The sequence below is a fragment of the Chinchilla lanigera genome, unplaced genomic scaffold (genome assembly GCF_000276665.1).
Source record: "Chinchilla lanigera isolate Chin_1 unplaced genomic scaffold, ChiLan1.0 scaffold00091, whole genome shotgun sequence".
Taxonomy (NCBI): Eukaryota; Metazoa; Chordata; class Mammalia; order Rodentia; family Chinchillidae; genus Chinchilla; species Chinchilla lanigera.
Genome location: NW_004955492.1, coordinates 4,082,170 through 4,106,239, shown reverse-complemented (window position 1 = coordinate 4,106,239; position 24,070 = coordinate 4,082,170). Strand labels below are relative to the sequence as shown.

At 46.2% G+C, this 24,070-nt stretch overlaps 1 protein-coding gene across 1 annotated transcript in view; it reads right to left on the bottom strand.

Annotated features, from left to right (window-relative positions):
* Nucleotides 1–9,580: 9,580 nt before the first annotated feature.
* The window catches only part of Nid1 (nidogen 1), a gene marked incomplete at its 5' end in the record, with an annotated part of 81,748 nt that continues 67,258 nt past the window's right edge, over nt 9,581–24,070 (bottom strand). The window contains 6 exon segments of the mRNA XM_013504725.1: nt 9,581–11,691; nt 12,864–12,976; nt 13,753–13,876; nt 16,549–16,706; nt 17,514–17,685; nt 21,139–21,265. Of these exon segments, the coding sequence (XP_013360179.1) occupies nt 11,570–11,691; nt 12,864–12,976; nt 13,753–13,876; nt 16,549–16,706; nt 17,514–17,685; nt 21,139–21,265 (816 nt within the window).

The following is a 24,070-nucleotide window of genomic DNA, read 5'->3' as shown; positions in this document are numbered from 1 at the left end:
TGCCCAGCAGCTGTGTGGTGACCCCCTGCGGTGTACCTGCAAGCTGTTCTGATTGACAGCAAGTCGATTTCATTCAGAAGAGCCACTGAATTCCCACTTGCCATCTCATTATCTCTCTTCCTTTCACAATGAGTGTCTTCAGAGACAACTCGTAAGTGAATCCCACTTGAAAGTGTTGGAAACCACTGCTCTGAACCTACCTTCTCCAGCATTTGTGTGGACAGTGAAGACCGAAGACCTAAAGGGAGGAAAAGAAAAAAATTTAAACTCATTCTCTTCCTCTTGCCGTTCACACATAAGCTCTAATCATTTTCCCTAACAGGCAGGCTTTGGTGGTTGACAGCATTACAATTTCCAAAAATTCTGATCTCATCCCACACACCTTTTTTAAAATGGGTCTGTCAAGACTTACACTTATGAAAGTAATGCTAGCCAACTTACTGCTCCTCAGCTACTTTGTTTTTTGTTATTGCAGGAATGGAGAAGATGCTTTGATGCCACGCCTGCTGGTACTTGCCTTGTTCTCTCATGTGTTTATAGTTATTCCTACTATTAATGCCCTGGTTCCCTCAGGCCAAGAATCCTCATTTACTTCTTTAGAATCATTACAGCACTCATGAAAAAGCAAGCCTGGAGTCTTTGCTTCCTACATGCTTTCTGAAGCATGTTAACAATATTAACAATGTTAACAACTGCTAATGTAAAACAGTGTTGTTGGCATTCCAAACAGTGGCACTCAAATGGCTTCCAGGGTCACTGCTAGAACCCTGCCATTGGCTTTTGTCCATTTAACAAAATATGGGCCTGAATCTCCTCCCTCAGGAATAGATTCACATTTAAACACTGCCAAAACACATGCGAAGTGCCATCATCTTCCAGATATATCTCTGTCCTTTGCCTTTCCATTGGAGACATGGTGTTCAAGTAGCTCAGGCTGGAAAGATCAATGTCAACCTTAAATAGAATGCGAGACATTCCTCTAAATTGTATCAAAGTGAATTATACTTGGAAACATCCTGTGCTTTGAACCAACCTACTTAGAGCAATTAAAGAGGCAATTATCTATGTTTTCCGTACCTGTGAGTGGACTGAGATTTCAAATGCTTTCCCTGAGAGCCCTGGCAGATTTTTAAATTGGTCCATCTTCTCGGCTGGGTTGAGGGTACCCTTTCCCAGAAACCTCTTAGTTTTTTCCTGCCATTTCTTAGCAAGAGCTAGTACCTCCCTTTCAATTAAGAATTCATAAAGTGCTTGCATCTGTGTCTTCTCAACCTCTGAAGGATCCCTGCAGCTACACTGTGTGGTTCCAAGGTGAGCACCAGCTGAGTCAGGGGTGGGAGTCCTGGGGAGATCGTCAGGCATCTCCCTCTAGGGTCAGTGTTTTTCCACAGGTGTGCTACTCTTCTGGGCCTGCCATAAGGAAAGCCGCTTAAACAGACATGTGTCTCACAGTCCTGAGACTAGAGGCCAAGATCAAGATGTTCACAGGCTGGGTTCCTTCTCAGGGTTGGAGGAGAATCTGTTCCACACCTCTCCCCAGCCTCGGTGATTTTCTGGCCATCCTCAGTGCCTTTGAATTACATTTCCCCATTCGGTCCTCATCTTCAGATGGCATTTTACATGTGAGTGCTTGTGTGTGTACTTCTAACTTTCCCCTTTTAGTAAAGACACCAGTTCTATTGGATTAAGGCCAACCTTATGACCTCCTCTTAATTTGACTACACATACAAGGAGCTTGTTTCCAAATACCACATTCTGAGGGACTGGGTCGGGACTTCAGCATCTCTTTTGGGAAGACCACAGTTCATCCCACAGCAAATGTTAAATGGTATTTTACATTTAGAACTTTCTCTTTTTTTTTTTTTTTTTTTTTTTTGGTTTTTCTCCGGTACCAGGAACCGAACTCACGACCTTGCGCTTGCCAGGCAGGCGCTTTTGCCGCTGAGCTAAATCCCCAGCCCCTAGAACTTTCTATACTGAGGATTTTAATAGGGCCACGATGCAGCTCTTTTGTCCTGAAGAGGATTTGATGGGAAAGTTTGAGATGTCCTCATCTGGGTGCTACTACAGTGTGTCTCTCACAGCAGAGGCAACAGGCTAGGAAAGGTGCAGATGATCCAGCAACATATGTACGCCTTATACTCCTTCGTTTAGCTTCATCAAAGCAAGCAACAAAACGCAGCTCTAGATTTCTTAGATCACATGTAGAACCTTCGCTGAGCCCCTGCCCAATCCCTTGTCACCCTAGCAATATCTACAAACACAGGCGACACCGAAGGCCTGTAACCCATCTATCCTTTTGACCCTTGCCTCACTCTGAATGTCACAGTTGTGGCCTAGCAGTGCCACCATGTGTGGCTGGTGCCAAGGCCTCAGCGGCTCCTCTCAGTCATGGCCTTTGTACCCCTCAGTGATGGGGCACAGCCAGGGTGCCGCTGGCCTTGTTTGCAATCTCAGTGGGAAACGCCCCTGCTGACTTAGTTGCTGCCTCACTGCTAACAAAGTCTTTACCTTTGAAATTCTCATTCAGCATTAAATGTGACTGCCATGGAGTTCTCTTTGGGAATATGCCAAAGAGAACAGTGTGTGCTTGCTGTGGTTGGAATCCAGTTTTCCCTTCAAAACTCAGGTTGGAATTTAATCCCGATTGGGAGGTATTAAGAAGCTGGAAGAGGGCTGGGGATTTAGCTCAGCGGCACAGCACCTGCCTGGCAAGCGCAAGGTCGTGAGTTTGATTCCCGGTACCGGAAAAAAAACAAGGAAAAAAAAACAAAAAACGGGAAGCACGCCTGTAATTCCAGCACTCTGGGAGGCTGAGGCTGGAGGATGGAAACTTCCAGCCCAGCCTGGGCAACTTAATGATTTAGCAAGACCCTATCTCAAAAAATGAAAAGGGCTGGGGATGTAGCTCAGTGTGAAGGTCCTGGTTTCAAGCCCCAGTACCATTAAAAAGAAAGAAAGACAAAAGACAGAGTGGGTACTTAATCCAGCCCTGGTGTTAGGGGTGCTTTTGGGAGGGGGTTGGGTGAAGTTCTCAAAACTGAATCCCGAGCTGGGTGTGGTGGCGCATGCCTGTAATCCCAGTACTCAGGACGCTGAGGCAAGAAGATCGTTGGGAGTTCGAGGCCAGCCTGGGCTACAAAGTGAGCTCAAGGCCAGCTTGAACCACATAGCGAGACCCTGTCTCACAAAGACAAATGGCGGTTTAATTAAGAGGCCTCCTCTTCTTTTTCCAGCCTAAGCAGGCACTGAGAGGCTCTGACTGCCCCCAGGTGGCCATAGCTGGAACTGTCCTGGGAAAGGCCGGCCGATTAGAACCGAACAGGGAGGAGCTGGGGTTCCTGGCTGTCCTCTAACCGCTCCAGTGCCAAGCAACCAGGAAGCAACCCACAGAGCCTGGTTTTCAAGCTTTTTTAGCTTTTCCTTAATTTCTGCGTCGTCTGAGCCCCTCGCAGGAGTCCTGGTCCTTTGTAGAGGCTTCTAAGTCCTCAGGTGCGGCTCTTCTCTCACACCTGGGGAAGCGGACAGGGACAGATTTTCCACTGAGGCTCGGGCCCCGCCCTGCCTCCGCTTCCCAGACCGGTGATCTTCAAGTGAACCTGTCCCGAGAACCCCTAAAAGAAATTGTGTAAAACAGTGTCTGTCCTACATTATTTACTTTTGTCTCGGAAACACTGTTCGTCATAGACTCAATAAGTGAAAAGGAGATGTGACTCGGGTTACGGAGAGGCTGGTGTTTGCACAGAAACCTTGGAGGGCTGTGCAGAAGCACCTGGTGGGACCCAAGTCCAGTCGTGCTTCCTGTCTGCCGTGGTCTGTGTGAAAGGGATGCAAATAAGATCTCTAGTGGGCCTTCCTCTGGTTTTGTATTCCTATTTGCCGTAAAATGTTACAATGAAATCAGGCACTGGGATGTATACCTGCAATCCCAGCACCGAGGAAGGCTGAGGCAGGACATTTCGAAGTTTGAGCCCAGTCCGGGCAATTTAGTGAGGGGATACAGCTGAGTGTGAAGGCCCTGGGTTTAATTCCTAGTACCACATACACAACGATTTGACTATTATCAAATGTGCTTTTGTCCTTGAGAGTCTTTGAGTGATAACCCTGCACTGAAATAACCCAGACTTGAGGGAAAGGACAGGATCTGCGAGTGAGTGAAGGCCACTATGGGGAAGGACGGGGGCCTTCAGTGTCAAGGGGACCCTTTACAGTTATTCTCAATGAGCGGTGAGGAGACTGAGACGTGAATTACCCTCACTCAATCAGTACATGTTGTATACGTGTGTGGAAATATTACATGGCATCCTATAAATGTGTATAATCACTGTACGTTGATTTTTTTTAATGTTTAAGGTGATGGCAATGTTAACCACCCTGATGTGATCACTGTATTGTTTACATATATCAAATGATCACACAGTAACCCATAAATCTTTATAATTAAAATAATTTTTAAGCAATTCCCTTGCTTAAAAGCAGGCATGGTGGCACACATCTGTAATCCCAGAACTCAAGAGGCTGAGGCAGGAGGATCACCATGAGCTCGAGGCCAGCCTGGGGTACACAGTGAGTTCATGGCCAGCCTGAGCTACATAGGGAGACCCTATCTCAAGAAACAAAACAAAAAGTCCCCTTGCTGGCCCCGTAAGCCTTCAGGAATGTATGTTGCCACTTGAGATAGTGGTGCTGGAGGAAAGTGCAGCATGATAAAGTCAATAAAAACATCCAGACAAATGTCCAAGTATAAAAGTTTTACTTGAGAATTATATAAAATAAAGATTGCAATCTAGGACACAGGCAGAGGCCAGAGGGGGCTCTGGAATGTCTAGAGGGCAACAAGAAGACTGAGATTTTACTGGGGAAAGAGGGAGTTGTGCAAGTTGTTTTGGGAGCAAGTTCATCGGCAGTTGCCAGATCCAACTTATCTGGAAGTCTGTTCAGTGGTGGGATATAGTTTGCAAGCTGGTCTGGAGAAATGTCCAAGCTGCAGAAGGTGTCTGGCTTGGTGACAGCCCTCCCCCCTGCCCCCCAGGTGCTCAGATCCTGAGGGAATGGAAGAGAACCTCTAAAATGAAGACCGCCGTCTCTCACCACACGCCCTGCTCTTCCGCTCTTCTGGAGGTCCCTGACTTCCGTTAGTTTGAATTACAATTGTTTGACCTTATAACGGTGCAAAAGTGATGCACTCAATGGAAACTGTACTTGGAACTATGACCCCTGCTCCTGTCCTGGCCGAAATGACACGGTACGGGCCTCTCTCATGCCACCAGGTGAGGCCGGGTGGTGAGTCAGGTGTATTCCATGTTTTCTGGCTCAGACATTTTTCAGTCTGCCATGGGCTTAGCAGGACATATCCTTGGTAAGTCCGGGGGCACCTGTAGAAGTTTATCCTGGCGGCGAGCAGACTGCACTGTTAGAGGAGAAAAGGCAAGGCTCATCACTTCATTACTGGATGTCAGACTCCCTAACGCAGCACTGCTGTTACCGGTGGCCTCGCCACCTGGGCACACAGCGGATGCCCTTCCTGGCTGTGGTTATTTAGACAGAATCTGTGAGTGGGTGAAGGAAGAATGGAAGGGTCCTGGGATTCAGAATCAGACCCCAAAACATTTGTCCCTCACCATGTGTGATATAAGCAGTAAAGTGAAATGGCTTGAGTAATGGCAGAAATCCATCTGCCCTTAAAGCTACTGATCGCAGTGTCTGTCTTTGGATCAGTTGTGTCCTTCATTAAGGTTTATGTCCAGATGTCCCCCCAAAGCCTCATGCCCTCATAGGTGGGCAGAGGGGACTCATCTGCATGGACCTGTCCTCTATGGCCCTGAAGCCAGCCCCCTTGGGAGAAGCAGAACAGCTGGACCTTGCCCGTCTGCAGAAGGGGTAAGGAAGGGGTGAAGTGGTCGCTGAGGTCTAGTTAGGCTAGGCAAGCAGGAGGAGAGGCTGCAGAGTGACCTGCAGGACCAGAACAATAACTCCGAGGCCTACAGGAGGCCCAGGGGGACAGAGCTGCCTGGCTCAGATGCTGTTAGAGGGACAGCATTCAGGCTGGGCTGGGTAGAGGTCTCTCCACTCCAGGAGTTGAGATTGGGTCCGGGGAAGAACCCTGAGAAAGCACAGGCTGCATTGCACACTCCTGAATAGGACCAAAGTGGCTGAGAGATTCTTGTAGGGGGCTAGAAACCCTGTAGATTAAGGTCTCTGCATCTGAAAATCACAATAAGCTATTAAAAGAAATAGGGCTCTGGGGGTCCATTTTTGGTATAGCTGTACAATTTGCACCTGTTAGTTATACTGTAACTAAAATGTGTCCTATAAAATGTGAGATGTGATTATAAAACAGCTTTTGAATTTTTTAAAAAATTCAACTCTGTAAAATTTCAAACACCTATAAAAGTTGGAAATACTGCCAGGGAGATAGCTCAGCGGCACAGCGCCTGCCTGGCAAGCACAAGGTCCTGAGTTTGATTTGCGGTACAAAAAAAAAAAAGTTGAGAAAACAAAACCTATGAATTCCAGCTTCAGTTGGGGACTCAGAAAAAAAATGTCCCCAAATTAGGACCATTTGATGGAAGCTTAAAGTTATAGTGAGGATGAGGAGAACCCAAGAGGAAGAGAGCCCCCAGGGACAACAGCAAGGGTCTGTCACTTCCTGGACACTAGCTAGGCTGTGGCCACTGAGACCCTGGCAGAGTGTGGGTAGAGAGCAGCACCCCAAGGGCATCTGTGACCACTGGTTAACTTGACAGGACAGCGGGACACACCTTCCTCTCCCCCTCCACTGCCTGCAAGGAAGCCAGGGAGCATGGGAGCAACAGATGTCGTCCACATGGACGGGCCTCCTGGGCTCTGACCAGGGTGGGGAGGGCAATGGACACATCCATCAGGCATAATCCATTTGGCAACACTCAGCTGCAAAGAGCATGTCAGTTCTCTACAGTTGTGTAACAAAGTACTACAAATTTATCAGCTTAAAACAACCACTTATCTCACATTTCTATAGGTCAGAACCTCAGCCTGGTGTGGCTCCCTGGGTCCTCCAGTTATTCACAGGGCTGCAGGGCTTGCAAGAGGTGGAGGGAAGAATCTGCTTGCATGCCCTTGTGGCAGAACCCAGTTTCTGGCAGTTGTAGGACTGAGGTCCCCAGTGCTGTCAGTCAGTTGTCCTCGGCATGCTGAAGTCACCTTGCTCCTTGGCTCATGACTCCCTGCCAAGCCACCCTCATCTCGCCTGCTTTGTTTTGCCTCATCTCTCTGCCTTTTCCCTCCCCGTCTGTTCCTAAGGGCCCAGCTAGATAACAGGGTAGTCTTTAAGGTCAGCTCATTCATGATTTCATCTACAAGCTCCTTTCATAGCAGAATCTAAATTAGAATCTTGAGATCTTCAGAATTCACCCAGCTACAAGGATAAGCATTTTGCTAATAACTAGTTTTAATTTTGTAGTGAACATTAACACCCCCCCCCAACCCAACCAGCTTTAGATACAACTCACATGCCCTACAATTTACCCAGTTAGTGTACATAGTAGTTTTTGGTGTATTTTTTAAACAAGAAATGGTAGAATATAATGTGGAATTTGTCCTTTTAGCCATTTTAAGTGTGCAATTCATTGGCACCGATTACACGGACAGTGTAATGCAGCCATCATCACTATGTATTTTCAAAACCTTGTCACTGTCCCCAAAATAAACACTCTATAATCTAAGCAACAACTCTCCATTCTTCCCTTCCTTCAACCCCTGAAAACCTCTAATCTACTTCTAGTGTTAATGAATTTCCCTATTCTACATTCCTAAGTGGAATCATACTATTTGTCCCTTTGTGTCTGATTTATTTCGAGTACCATAACACCTTTACCAGTTCATTCATGTTGTAGCATGTGTCAGAACTTCAGTTCTTTTTATAACCAAATTGTACGTGTACCCTGTATTTTGTTTATCCATTCATCCACTGATGGGCACAGGTTATTTGTACGTTTTGGCGAGGGTTAATTATGCTGCAATGAATATTGGGTTACAAGTGTCTGGCCCAGCTCCTCCTTTCATTCCTTCACATGGATAGCTAGGACAGGGACTCCCAGACTACATGGTAAATCTATACTCACCTTTCTGAGGAACCACCAAACTGTCTTTCAAAGTCTGTGCCACTTTACATTCCCACCAGCAATGCACTGTTCTAATTTTTTCACTTCAACTCTTTTTTTTTTGTAATAGTATTCCTACTGGGTATTAAGTAGTGTCAAACTTGGTTTTGATTTGCAAGTCCTTAAAGACTAATGATACAAAACTTTTTTCCACGTGTTGGGGATCAACTCAGGGCTTCCCATATGCTACGCAGGTGCTCCACCAGAGCTTCAGCCCCAGCTGGGAGGATCTTTTCATGTGTTTATTGCCAATTCTGTATCTTCATTGTAGAAAGATTCAAATCCATTATTCACTTTGGATTGTTTTTCAGTTGTTGAGTTGTAGTTCTTTATACTTCATATTAGTCCAAGATACACTTATATTTTCTCCCTTTCCAATGATTTTCACTCTTAATAGTATCTTTTGATGCACAAACATTTTAAGTTATAAAATCCAATTTACCTATTTTTTTCCTCTTCTTTGTGCTTTGGATGTCATATTCATGAAATTGTGGACAAATCTGTCAGGAAGATTTCTCCTACGTGTCAGCCCCTCGGGGATAAGCAGCAGCAATCAGTAACCAGTCTTCTATCTTGAATGTTTTGGAGAACGAAGTCTATTGCCTAGCCTGGCTCCAGCAAAGAACAGCAGGAACTTGGGCTGCGGTCCCTTTGGCTGCCTGCTGTGGGGCTGGGGGCTGACAAACACAACCAGAGCTGAAATGAACTGAACCGCATCAGCCTCCTCCACGCTGTCTCCTGGGCACGGCGAGCATTCCACTAGACCGAGTCCCAGAAGACCCGTCAGAGTTCCACCAGTTCAGTCACTCTTCTGACGGAGAAATGGATTCCCGGAGCTCCCTATTCCACTATCTTTTGGCGGCATATCACCTTGAGGTCACTAGGTTTTAAGGGTGATATAAAACACTGGAAATTTTGACCTGAATACAAGTTGATCCTTTCATGTAACTCACAAGGAGCCCTAATGACCAGGCTCCCCGCTCTGCAGCACCCGAGCTCTGAGTGCCCACTCTTGTGACCCCTAGGCACTTCCAAGTCGGAGGCCACTCTCACCCCACTGAGGGACACTTGGTGACACTGCTCGTTGGTGGCAGCTCAGAAAAGATTGGTGTCTCACTCCACGACCACCATCGGGGAAGCACCCTTCCTCCTCCTGCAGGCAAAGCAGGCGAACACAGCCCGCTGCAGAGCTGAGTCAGGAAGCTTTCTACTCCCTGCAGCTAGAACACATTGTCCTAAAGTGAGAACATTGTCAAAAGGGTGGTTTGGGATTTATGATGTAATTACTCTGTAAGCCAACTACAAGCCCCTAAGTTCTTCATAGACTAGGGCAGAAACACGCAACTCCTGACAGGACTCTCACACGGCAGGTCTCGGGGCTCCACGGCAAACCAGCTTCCCATTACAGCTCTTCATTTGAAAAAGACAAGGAGACTTTCTTATTTAAGAAAACATTTCTTTAATATTCTTCACTAATATTTGTACAGCTGTAAACTCAAGGAATCGTTCAATACTTGTGTACACTTTGGGGAACAGTTAATAAGCACCTTCAGTGATTTCCACAGTTTAAAACTTACCATTTAAGACTTTAGAATGAATCTAGTGAAATGAAGAAAACAGTTACAAACACTATACATCGTGATGAACACTTGATATGCAGGGCTTGATACGGGATGATAAATACAAAAAGAAAGACTAATGCATGGGGCTGGCTTCATATAAGACCCACAGGTTTCCCCAGGCTTGTAATTCTGAGGGATATAGTTGCCTCTCAAAAAACTCCAATTAAGGAAAGACTCTCGATTTGGGTTCTTAGGTCCCAGAAGCAGGTGAGGCAGAGGCAGGAGGGACAGGGCAGGGACCAAGTGCAGGGACCAAGTGCAGGTGGTGGTGAGGGGAACCTTTTGCTTAAGGAGAACAAATTCTTCCGTGTCCTTAGGGTAAGTGATCTTTGGCAAAAATGTAGCAGTTACTCTTTGGCATTATTTAAGGGTTTTTATTATTGGTGTTCTTAAACCTCCTTTGCCCCTCCCTCCTCGGGTTTCCACTCCTGCCCTTGATCAATCTCTTCTGATGCTTTCTACCCAGTCTTCTCTTCCCCCTTTACCCCCTGCTGTTCTAGCTCAAACTCCTTATGTTTAATTCCAACCCAAAATTTCCATTGTCTCAGGGCTCTGGGAAGCAGCTGGAAGACACAACACCAGCTACTCATATATTCTGGAAACAAACTGTTGAAACATAAATATGAAGTGTAGCAATAGTCCCTTGCGTTAGAGCAATGTACAACGACGGGTCTGAGCCGTTAGTATGAATACTCAAACATCCTCCTGGACTGTCTTCAGATGAGAATAGAGCCAGCAGAGCCAGAGGAGGGAGACACAAAGATGCTAGTTCACGGTTGAGAGCAAACCAGTACCCAAGAGGGGGGTCGGAGGTGAGGGGCTAGATGGGCCCCAGCCTGTGATCTGGCCCAGCCTGTGCCACACCTGGGTCTCCATAAGAATGGATACTGGCACCAGCAGCAGGGCTGGAGACCAGCACAGCACCACAGGCCAAATGCTGAGACACAGGTGCTTCTGGCAGAGGGATAATATGGTAATCTTTGGTATCATTTAAGGCACATTAAGATAACTCCTATTCTGAAATAGCTGACTCTCCATCTTAAAATTTCTTCCCAGGGCACTTCTTTGACATAAGCCTCTGACTACCAAAGGCCATTGCTGAACAGTCAGTATTTTATCCGGAAGGGCTGCTCATCATCATCCACCAGCTTCCATACAGTGCTAGAACTGGGTGGGTTTTGGTCAAAAGGCAGAGCATGCTCACTGACATCAGTGTCCTGGGCAGGCTGAAGGTGGTAAGGAACTGTGAAGGAGAAAGGTGGGAATAAGAGGGAAGTGAGAGCACCAAGAGAAAAGGAGCGGCAGGGCTAACTCCCTCCTTCACATCCTTGCCTGGGCAGGCCCAGCCGGCGTACTGAGGAGCTGACAGGATGGTGGGTGCCTCAGAACATAGGCCAAGCTCGGAAGACCCCAGAGAAGGGGCCACCCAGCCCTGTGGAGGGTCTGCTCACCCCTGGGGACCAGGATTGCAGAAAGGTCCTAGGACATGGGACACTGTTTTCAGCAGGGGCTCTGTAAGATTGTCTGAAGAATGAAGGAGACCTCCCACGTGAGAGTCCTGTCAGAAGTTGCGTGTTTCTCCCCCAGTGTGGGAGATCCAACCCCCATATGGAGGCAGAGACCTCATTACAGAAGCCTTGAGCAAATGTTTTAGGGAACAGAGTGAGGAAAGTTGTTCGGGCTCAGGCTGGGCTAGACCTGGGCCTAGTGGTCCCTCAGTGGCGGACAGGTATCTGTCTGGACCAAGTAGTTTCAAGTAGGGCACTGCTGTGAGACATGCGGAAAGGGGAGGAGGTGCTCCTGTCTTCAGTTCCGCTCGATACAGTCCACCCCTGGGGTGTTGTCAGGACAGCGGCAGGTCCGGCTCCCCGGGGTGGCCAGGCAGAGGTGGGTGCAGCCGCCATTGTTCACTGAGCAATAGTTGTGACCTGGAAAAGGCAGACGTCAGTCCACAGACTCCTCTCACTAACTCAACAGTTGTCTAGGGTGCAGCCTCCTGATTAGCCCCACTTTTGGGTTTCCCCAGAGGCCAAGCTCAAGGGCTCGGAGGAGGAAGGAGGGCTGTGTCGGCACTCAGCTAAGCTGAGCTACTTATTTCCTCCTCATTAAACCAGACAGGCAGAAACTGGCCATATAAATCCACGCACAAGATCTTGGGGAGGGTTCCCCAACCCCAACATGCAGCTGGGACTCTGTCTAGCTTGTACTCTTGGGTTCACACTGCCTGGAGCGGGGACGGAAAGTGAGGAGGAAAATGGGCTTAGAGAGAGGCCCTCAAGAGCAGCACAGCCTAGACAAGGATCCACCTGCTGCTCTGCCACAGTGAACGTGTGGCTCTGATCAAGTGGCTTCTGTTTTCTCTTGTATAAAAGGGGAATCGCAATAGCACCAACTCCACAGGGTCACTATGAAGATTACAACTCTGAGCCACTGTATGTAAAGTACCAGACTCACAGAAGAGTCACAGATATGTTTCACTTCTTCTTAAGCATGGCTGTTGCTGTTAAACCAAACAGATGAACATTTAAAGCAGCCAAGATGCTACGCTACCACCGAGGGCCTGTCAGGAATCTGAAGACTGTACTCTTGGAGACCCAGCCAGGGGTTAGGACTTTCCTTACCACGTCCATGTCATTTAATTATGGATCTGGCTCAGCACGTGTGGGGGTTAGGGTGGAGTTTCAACTTGATTAGTTAGGGATCTACCCTGGAGACTGAAGGAACACACTTGTAGGTGTGTCCTATGGGTCACGGAGGCCCAGGTTTGAGGTCTACGTCTGATCCCTCAGGGCTTCTGACCTGGCACTCTTCTAGTCTGCTTCCTGGCTACCGTGAACTGAGCATCTCTGTTCTGCCAAGCCCTTCCACCACGATGAATCTCCTTGCAGCAGCTGAGCATGGGCTGAACCAGGCAGCCAAATTAAACCTCTTCCTTCAATTGTGAGTGTCAGGTATTGTGACCAGCACCAGGAAAGCTAAGGCCCGTGCTGGAAGGGAACACATCTCTCCCACGGTGCGATCCAGGCTACCAACAGCTAGCATGTGGGCTCTGAACCTCATGATCCCCAGGTCCCCAAGAATGGTACCACAGGTGAGTTACCTTGGGGACACTGCGACAGGGTGGTGGTGATGCCATACGGCCGGCTCTGCTTGTGGGGGTGGAATGTGTCTGTCACTTTAGAAATTGTAAGGTCAACAGCAACCACAGAATTCCTGCAAAACATTCGAGGGCAAAACACTTCTCAACAGGACAGCCTCCTTCGTAGTTTGGGGACCATAAACAGACATGGTGGTCTTGCTCCCTAGCACCCCTCCCTCCTCCTGAGGGGTGGCAGGTGGTGTGTGTGGGTGGGGCAGTGTCAAACATGCAGTTCTTTCTTAAAGATGGGCAGAAATCAGCTAGCTCTAAATTCCAAGGGGGACACAGGTTTCTATACAGACAGCCCTAGCCAACTACCTCCTCAGCTTACTCCCTCTTTTGTGGGGAAATGTGGCAATACTACAGGTTAAGAACTATAATTAAACTGGGTGTAGTGGTACACGTCTGAAATCTCAGCATCCTAGAGTGCTTAGGCAGGAGGATTTCAAATTCCAGTCCAACCTGGGCAACTTAGTGAGATCCTGTCTCAGAATGAAAAATGAAATGGGCTTGGAAATGCAGCTCAGTGCAAAGGTCCTGGGTTCAATCTCTAGTACTGAAGAAGAAGAGGAGGAGGTGGTGGCATCCATGGCAGAGCATGGAACCCACCAGCCAAGTGACCCTGGGCCAGCTCCTAGGGAAAGAACAGAAATGCTCTTAGAAAGTCCCACTGTATAGTCTGGAAACTGCCCAGGAGCACGCAGATGACGCATGGTACCGCCTTCTCCCTCAGAGCCTTGTTTCCCCTTCTTCTTAACCCAGATCTTTGAAGGCTCAAAGGTCTACACAAGAGTCAGAAGGGAAGGGCCTGGCCTCCTGGAGGCCCAGGGCAGGGCAGCAGCCCACATACCTATTCCAGTCTGTATAATACAGATTCTTCCCAAAGCTTGTCACTGCAAAAGGGTACTCAAGTCCTGGGAGAACCTTGCGTCTGCTGGGCTGACTCGGGTTCAGGCATTCCGCCTGATGGGTGCCTGCGTGTAGGAAGAACAAGCTGTTCATTGTCCATGCAAGAAATGGGCCCTTTGTGTCCCAGACTGAGGGTAAGGAGGCCGAGAGTGGGAGAGATTCAGCACCGAAGCAGCAGACCCTGGAGACCTCAGGGCTCGCTCTCAGACATGGGCACACTGTCCCTTCTGGTGTTCTTGCTTCTTTCTCCTGCCTACACCTACCTATGTCCCAGCGCCCAACCCCGTCCCAGGATGTAAGGCAGGGTGCCTTACCTCCACCAGCTCAGCCTCCTGTCTCAGATCAGGGGCTGCGCCATCTCCACCTCTTGCTCTATTAAGGATCTCTGGACCCTGACCCTTATGGTTAGGGCAATTACAAAGGTGCTGCCTGGCAGCATTTGTGCCATCACAGTGGCCTTCCTGAGGCCTGTGTGGTCACTTACACAGTGTGATTAAAAAGTACAGTGAATGTTTAAATTTGGAAAAAAGTGTTATAGTAAAAGCCATACTGCCATTAATCGCCCTCAGAATATTCCCTCTCACTTCAAACACATTTATCTCATCACTCTTGGCTCTTCCTGAAGCAGTTCTGGAAGTTCCCTTCTGTGAGTGGCCTTAGTTATGCTGTTGTAGCTGCCTCCACATCCCAAATAGATTCAAAACACTGACCTTCTAGCAAATAAATATATGGAAAAATGTTAAACATCACTGGTCATTCAAGAGATGCAAATTAAAACAACACTGAGATTCTATCTCACCCCAGAAAGAATGGCCATCATTAAGAAATCAACCAATAACAAATGCTGGCAGGGCTGTGGGGGAAAAAGGAACCCTTCTCCACTGCTGGTGGGAGTATAGACTGTGGAAATCAGTGTGGAGATCCCTTAAAACACTAGCACTACAGGTTCCACTTGACCCAGCCATTCCTCTCCTGGGTATCTTCCCAGAAGAATCAAAAGCATCAAACCACAGTGACATACGCACACCTGTTTATAGCAGCACAGTTCCCAACAGCCAAATCTTGGACCCAACCCAAGTGCCCATCAACCGAGGAATGGATAAAGAAGATGCAGGTTTTTTCTACAATGGAGTACTTCTTTGCCATGAAGAATGATACGCTCGAGATATTTCTAGGGAAAATAGATGCACCCTGAGTCCATACGCTCAAGTGAAATAAACTGGACACATATGTGTGAATACCACATTGTTTCTCCGGTGTGAGAAACCAAGAGTGTAAATAAGGACCAAAATATGTATTCTTTATATGAGGAAAATGTTCAAGTGGGGTAGAGAGGTGAGACAGAAAGGAAAGAAGGGAAAAGTGAAAAAAAAAGAGAGAAAAAAAAAAAAGAGAAAAGGAGGAAAACATGGAAACAAAGCTTTATAGACGGGAAGGGGAAAAGACTGAGGGTATGGGAATGGGGAAAAAAAACAAGTAATATCATGTACAGGTACAAATTCTCTTTGATGAATGCGATCATTATATATACCTCAAATGTACCAATAAAATCTAATTTAAAAAACAAAAACAGCTGGGCATGGTGGCACACCCCTGTAATCCCAGCACTTGGGAGGCTGAGGCAGGAGGACCACTGAAAGTTCAAGTACAGCATGGGCTACAAAGTGAGCTCAAGGCCAGCCTAAACTGCATAGTGAGACCCTATCTCAAAAAGACTAAATAAATAAATAAATTAATTAATTAAAAATGACAACAATAACACAGGGAAGTGCCAGATCCAGTGAAGAAGGTGATGAGGACACACTGTGATGTTTCTATGAGCCCGCTTTTTCACTGTGTGGCACTCAGTAGCAACACTCACCATATCTTCTATTACATCTTATAAAGACGCTCACAAAAGGAGACCTCCAGAACCGCTTTAGAAAGTGGCAGAAATGGGGGCCAGGTAGATAGCTCAGTGGAGAAGCACCTGCCTTGCAAGAGTGAGGTCCTGAATTCAATTCTCAACACCAAAAAGGACAAAAAGTGGTAAAACCAGTGTACAAACCAAGGGGACTACTGTATTTTGAAGGACATTAACGGCAATGTTTCTTTTTACTGTAATTGATCTTTATATTCAAATATTCACCATATATTTTGATCACCCCTTGGCAGTGCTCATGCCCTCCTTATTCTAACTGGACAGGGACAGAGTCCTGCCACTCTGCATCCCTGACATCTGACACGGACCTTGGAACAGAGCAGGTACTCAGCAGAGACTTCTGCAGAGGGGGACAGTGGATGCTCCTGCCTATATCCCAAGCCTGAGGGGCACCTGCATCTGGCAAGGAGGAGCACATGCCAGGGACTGCACATAGGCTGCTCATGTTGTAACTTCTTGGACTCAAAGTCCGGCTGAAGCCATGGGGGCCAAGGGAGCTTTGGAAATGTTAAGCTGTGAATCACTTGACAGATGTAGCAAGCCTGCAGGCCCCATGTGGTACCACTTAGAATAGGGGACAGCCAACTCTTTTTTGAAGGAGCAGATAGGAATTATTTTAGGTTCTGTGGGCAAAACCAAAGATGGTATCCAGGTATTGCTATATCCACTTAAAATGTAATATTTCACAGTATAAAAACTGGGTCAGAGCATCTAGGTTACACAAAAACAGATAGCAGGTTAGATTGGGCCTGAGAGTCACAATTTGCTAACTCTGGACTGAGAACTCTCCCAGAATAGCATCAAGCCTTACGTCACCTGCATCAACCCAGCAGAGTTGCGATGAGAATGGGTCGAAGGTCAAACCATTGGGCAAGATCAGATCATCCTGCGCAAGAATCCTGCGGTTTGTGCCGTCCATGTAGGAGGTTTCAATTTTGGGGTTATCTCTGTTCCAGTCTGTCCAGTAAAGGTTCCTGGAGGAAGAAAAAGAAGAGAAAGGAAGAGAAATGCTAAATATGTACAGGAGAAAAGTTTATGTTTTTAAAGAATCTATAATGAAGAGACTAGCAGACATGAAAACAGAGCAGTTAAACAAATGGCTTCTTTTCCAAGGACATTTAGACTTGGTTCCTCATCTGAATTTGGAATCAACAAATTCAGTTCCCTAACATAGCTCAAAAAAGGATAACAAAACGTCACAAGTGACATAAGTATATGTTAATTCTCCACATACCACCACCATACAGACCCAAGGGACCAGAAGGCAAGCTGCAGACACCGGCAGAGGCAATGGTTAAAGCTCTACTACCCAAGAGGTAGCTGATAGCCACAGCACGAGGAATGTGCTCTCAAAGGGAGGGGGTCAAAGTGTTGGGGAGCAAGACTGCAAGAGGGGGAAAGAAAGAGCAGAAGCAGCGATGTGCTGAGAGCTGCATGAAGTGTCCAGATGGTCAAGCTCCAGGAAGGAGCCCAGGGACGCATGGGGTTCAGTCACGTAAGTATGGATCCACACTCCACCCGTGCAGAAAATACCCCGTTTCTAAGCTGACAACTTACAAAGTCTCTTGGCAAGAGATTTTAAAATGGAGCATGGTGTGACGTCTGCATCATAATGAATGTGCGGGCTTTCTGCCAGCTTGCAGGACACCTGCCAGTCACCAATCATAGACTCCGTCATCCCATACTCACCCACCTCTGGACAACAGCGCGGGTGTTAGAGCCTTACATCTGAGAATATCCAGAAGGGCCAGATGGAAACATAACAAAAGACACAGAAATACCCTCTCACGGGATCCGTTATGATGCTTCTGGGATTCACCAAATCACTATCAAACAGCACTCGACGCTGTGTGCCATCCAGCTTGGCAACTTCTATTCGATCCAAGTGAGAGTCCGTCCAGAACATGTTGCGGCCAAGATGGTCAATGGCAATGCCTTCGGGGCTTCCCAGATCTAGAGCCAGACACAAAGCAGGTGAACTTTTCCTTTCTTTTGAATCATCTGTGTCTCTTCTTCCCTCCCTCTCTCCTTCCTCCTCCCTTCTGTTTTTCTGTAGTGTTGGGGCCAAAACCCAGGGCCTTGTCCCATGAGCTGCACGCCCAGCCTTAAATTAGACTTTGCTGATTACCCAGTGCTGTTTCACAGGGTATCCAATCCTTACACTGTGAAAAACCAAGTGGGAATCTACAAAATTACTGCTGTTCATAAGATAAGCAATTCTCAAAGTGACAAATGAAAAAATGCCTTCCTTGTCCACGCATCGCGTGTGGTGGTGGGAACCAGGGCAAGCAGAGACTAACTGTGGCCTCGGCCCACAGCCTACCACAGATCGAACCAGGTTCCAGGTTCTATGGGAGCCTTGAGAAGGGATCCAGCCTGCAGAGGTCGGAGAAGGACTCCTGGGAGCGGGGGCAGGCATCTCCAAGGCTGGCTACTAGAGGGCACCTAAGTTTGTCAGGCAAAGATCCTGGATGACAGTTTTTGGGGAGCAGGGCCAGCACATGGGTATAAAGGAAGATGGGAAATGGGCTGAAATGAAGTGCATGTAATTTTCTACAGCTGCAGAACATGAGCCAGAGACGAAGTGAGGATGCTGCGCATGGTGGTGGACCTCTGTGATCTCAGCACCCTGGGAGGATGAGACAGGAGGATTGCAAGCTTCAGCCCAGCCTGGGCAACTTAGTGAGTCCCTAACCATAGAAAGGGCAAGGGATGTAGCTCAGTGTGAAGGCCCGAGGTCCAGTTCTCTCCGTATTGGTGGGGGGGATTTAGATTTTATCACATAGGTAAAGGAAAAGGTCTTTAGATGGAGATGGGACAATAAATCTTCCTTCTTCCTCTTTCATTAATTATGGGGAAAGATATTTCAGGGCAATAATATTTTCAAGAAATGCAAGTGTAAGGGGTGAAAGGAAGGGGTGCCACTGATTACAAATGAACCCCCCCACCACAGTCCTCACTGGGCGACAATGGTGTTTAGGCCAGAGCTGGCACCAAGCACCAGAATCTTCAGTGTGAGCACTCAGCATTCATCTAGCTTTATCTGAAATTTAAGAGTCTAATAGTTTTCTGGCTATAAATTCAAAACATTACAATGACATTGTGCAATTGTTATTATCACTTAGGATTTTTCCGCTAACTGGTCAGGGGCAGGAGGCCTCATGGCATAGCCGGGGGAGCAGGCAGGAAGGGGAAGAGGCTGCCCTACTGAGAGGCCTGCGGTTCTCTCATCTGTGTACAGGGAGTCTAGCACTCAGCCGTGCCTGGACCCCCAGCACGTCAAAGCCACTGATACTAGAAGTGATTAAGAAGTAGAAACCACACTTGAACAACATCTTTATTATTCAAACCCAGAGTAGTACTTTGGAAAGGATCACAATCTTTCCCACATCCTTACAACCCAAGGGACAGTAGGAGTGATCTCCAGAGGAGACATCTGGCTTTCAGACAAAACTGGAGTAATCCATTCTGGAGAATACTTAGAATGAACTGGTGAGAGATGGGAACCACATGGACACACAGAGCAGAGGAGAGATGGCCTAAGATGGCCTTCACAATACCTGGAGGCACCCCCAGGAGCACCAAGGCATAGCATTTCCTCTAACACAGCCTGATCCTGACCTGAAACCCAGGAGACACGGAGGCCTCTCACTCCCAACCAGGAAAACACTACACTTTTAAAGGAAGGGCCTAAACCTTACCCCTTGCTGCACAGAGGAACAGGGTAAATAGCATGGTGGTGTTTTATTCTGTACTGCCCTGTCAAAAGGAACTGATTATGATACTCACTAAAGATATCAGGGATAAGATTTCAATGCATGAAAAGAAAGAATCCCAGGATTCTGAGTGTATGAAACCAAGAGGAAAAGGTAAGGGTACACACAGCACCGAACTCCCAGCAAAGCACCAGCCTGCACACCTTGCTAGGCAGATATAGTTCCTGAAAGTTGCTCTCCACCCCATCCCTGTCTCTGTCTCTGCCTGGTGATCTTTCAACTACAAAGGCCGCATTTTGGTTGAATTCTTTTTTTTTTTTTTTTTTTGGTTGAATTCTTAGGCTTTCAAGTAAGCAAGCTTTTGCTTGGAAGGTTTCTCACAGTGTTTAAAGCATTCTTGGATGATTATCAGCTCCAGAAGCAACAGGAAATAGCGAGTGATGACCTACTCTCTCCTTCTACTGGGCTTTCAAATCAAATTGGAGATAATAACATTTTCGACAGAGATAAGAGACACAAAGGCATTTTCGAACTTCTGTTTGGTAAGCCAAAGCATAACAACTAGCAGACATCATTGAAATGGCCTCTGTTTCCACAAAAGGATTCAGGATTTAAATGCAAAGCCAGAGAGACTTAACCCAGCCTTGGCTCAGTTCCCACTACAGCAGCTCTAGGGAGGCAGCAAAGGGAAGAAAGAAGTGCTTCTTGGGGATCCTTCCTGCACAAAGACCCTTGCAGAGTAACTATTACTAGAGAAACATTAAATCAGAAAATGCGAAGTCTCAAGCAAAATGATACACAAATGGAACTTATGTATTTTAAAGATAAATCTCTGGTTTGAAAATTTTACAGAGGAAGCAAGATTTTATACAGTAAGTATCAGCATGACAAATCTGAACAGAAATATTCCCAGGTCAGTGGATGAGTCATGACTTGAGCAAAATGTAATTCTTGACAGACCCGAAGATTTTTACAGGCCTTAGGCTTTTTGCTACAGGGGCCTTTGATCTAGATAAAACATACCCATATGAAATGGTCTTGATTTGTTGAGCACAGGCTTTAAAATACTGCAAAGTCCTGGGGGCTCATACTAGCTTCCTTTGGCTGAGGCAATCCAAGCAATCAGTGAGGTACAGAAGAGAAGCTACCCTTAACCCCACTATACTACAGGGTAAAATGACAACCATTTACTCAACAGCTGTCTTGGGAACAGACTCAACTCCTAAGGTCAGTGTTTGCCAAACGACTTGTGACTCTCCCAACTTTGTGATTCATCTGCCTGTCTCCTTTGAGGCGCTCCTCATGGAGAACATGGCGGAGTGGCCACACCAGGCTCAGGAGCCAAAGAGGGACATACACATTAATCGGCATGATGAGTTTGACCTTTATGGCTCATGAAAACGGGCTTCAGGTGCTATCAGAGAAAGGTACAGACACTTGCCCTGTTTTGATTTTATTCTCCTGAGCTAGCAATAAATTTCAGCTACCATGTCCCTGGATTCAAGCGTCCCCTTGAGGGATACTTCAAAAGAGATGGAAAGGTAGTGCTTTGGGACACAGGCCCAGTCTCTTGCGAACGATCACACCTGATGAGTGGCCATACATTCCACCTGCCACCTCCTACCTCCTACCAGCAGCTGTATGAGCTGCTATAAATAGGACCAAAAAGGGGTGTCGTCTGCCGGCCTACCGTGCTGGACGATGGTGGCCGGCTCTCCGCCGTGCAGGCTAGCTCTCCCGATGCAAGGCTCAGTGATGTCTGTCCAGTAAACCATCTTGTCCACACAGTCATAGGCCAGTCCAATGATGATCTTCTCCTGCAAGTTAAGGGCATGGTGAGCTTTGGAATGAAGCACGTTCAAGTCTGTTATCTATGTAAAATCTTGCATTACTGAATTGCAGAGCTTTACATATTTCACATAAAACTCCTTCCCCATATCCACACGCATATGTACATGCAGGAATGTGTGTACATGTACACTTCCTCTCATCTGAAGCTTGCCTTTTCATTTTCTTAATTGTGCTAGTTTTGAAGGGCAAAACTATAAAATATTCATTGTCCAATTTATTACTATTTTTCTCTAATGGCTAATGATTTTTATATACTGCCTAAGAAATCTGCCCACTGCAAGTTTATAAATGAAATGCAAAATATTGGAGGGGAGGAAGTAAAACCTCTACACAAAGATAATGCATGTTTACTGGGGAACCTATGAAACTATTATAATTGAATTGAGCGAGACTGCTGAATATAAAGTCAATATAAACCTGTATGTCCATAATGTCACAAAAAATAGAAAATAAACTTTTAAAAATGTTTATATTAGCCTCAAAAATTCACAAAATACTTAAGAATAAAATTTGTAAATGTGCAAGAGTCCATACCAAATACTATAAAACACTGCGAAGTAAAATTATAAAATTGAAGTATATGAAGTTAGTGGAGTGTGAGATTTAATATTGCTGAGATTATATCAGTTCTCCCTCAGCACAGTTATAGATTCAGTGTCATTTTATCAAAGTCCCAGCAAGCCTCTTTTTTAACTTGTAGAGATTCACAAGCTTATTCCAGAATATTATACAGAAATGTGACAAAATCTGAAAGTCAAAACAGTTTCAAAAAGTTGGAAGTTGGAAGACTCACGTCCATGATTTCGAGATTGCGCATACTCGAAGCAGAGTGGCACTGTCATGTGGCATGGCAGAAAGATCAACACAACAGAACAGGAGGCCAGAAACAGACCCTGAGTCACATAGTAAACTGTTTTCTCATACGGGCACCAAGGTGACAAGGGAGAAATCATTTTTTTTCCAGCAAATCATACTATGACATCCGGATCAACATGTGGGAAAGACTCTCAGTCCTGCATGGGGACATGTGGTTGTAACCCCTGCATTCTGGGAAGCTGAGGCAGGAGGATTAAAAATGTTTGAGCCCAGCCTGTGCAAATTAGCAAGACTCTGTCTCAGAATAAAAACTAAAAAGGACTGGGGATGTGGCTTACTGCACAGAACCCTATTTCAGTCCTCAGCACTTTACCTCCAAACCAGAAAGACTCTCAACCTGACTCTCCACCATACACAAAAATTAAAAGCTAAAACTATACAGTTCCTAGAAGAAATGAGAAGAAAAGATCTTTATATTCTTCTGAATAAGTTTACCTGCCAGAATAAGCCTATAATAATAGACAGAGCACTCCAGACTATAAAACTGTACTTCTAAATTTATTATAGTGTATTGTGAATAGGCACATGTTATAAATTTATATTTAGATATAATTCTCTATTAAATTTATATTACAAACTTCAATTCTGTCATATTATGAATGGCATGTATATAGGTACTAACCATCCAGGTAGCCTCTGCACGGGGAGGGCAGACACAGCATCCCAAATCATCATGACCAAGTGCCCGGGGCACCTGTGCACTCTCACTGCACCCCATGATCATCCTCTTCTCTGACCCCCAACCTTACTAAAGAGACCATTTCCTGCAGTAAACACACCCAAGAATCTCTGCCTACACACTGATTCTTATGAAAGTGACAGAAAAGGACTGGGGGACAGAAAGCTGAGTAACTTTTTTAAGTTTAACAAAAATCAACTGGGCAACACTTGCAAGAGACACTGAGCGTTATGAAGATACCTGGAGTAAGCCAACTTCTCCTTGAAGAGGGAGCCAGTTATTTGCTAATGATTCATGAACAGGTATTTATTGAGTGCTTATGACAAAGATGCCTTTGCTTGGCCTAAACTTCAGGGAAGCACTTGAATCTCCCTCCAGGCCCTTCTATACACTTCCTTGGAGCCCTTGATTTCAGTAATGAATGCTTCTAATCATTTAGTTGAGCAAAAAACTGGCACCATCAAGATCCGACCAGGTGCCTCGCTCCCAGCTGATGGTTGATACACTGGTCTGTCTTCAGCAAGATCCCTGTTAAGTTGGTTATGCCAGAAACCCTGTGGCTACTGATTCTTCACAGTCACTTTCTATGCACTGACCCCACCTGCTCCTTGGTTATAAATCCCCAACTGCCCGGGCACGCTCAGTCAAACCCAATCTCTTCCTCCCTGCAAGACCTGGCAGCTGTGGTGCCTGTATCCATCAAGATAGTCCTGAATAAAATCATCTTTATTGTGCTCTGATGAAATATTAAAAAATGGTTTTTCTTTAACACCCTTATGAATGAGATGTGATAAAAATATGGTGAATGTTTAAATAAAAATCTATTACAGTAAAAGATACATTGTGACTAATCCTCCCTCAGAATATTCCCCCTCACTTTGAACACACATATCCCTTTATTCTTATTATTTTCTGAAGAAGAAGTTCTAGGAGCCGTCTTTCATGAGTGTCTTTTCATGGTTTTCTTGATGTCCTAAATCTAAACTGATTTAAAACATTTACTGCAGGGGCTGGGGATTTAGCTCAGCGGCAAAGCGCCTGCCTGGCAAGCGCAAGGTCGTGAGTTCGGTTCCTGGTACCGGAGAAAAACCAAAAAACAAAACAAAACAAAAAGAAAGTCATGCTGCAAATGTTTCTCTGGAATAATGTCAGCAGTGGCAGATGTATGTGTAACATTCTTGAAGTAAATAAGAACTGCCTTGGAATTTACCAAATA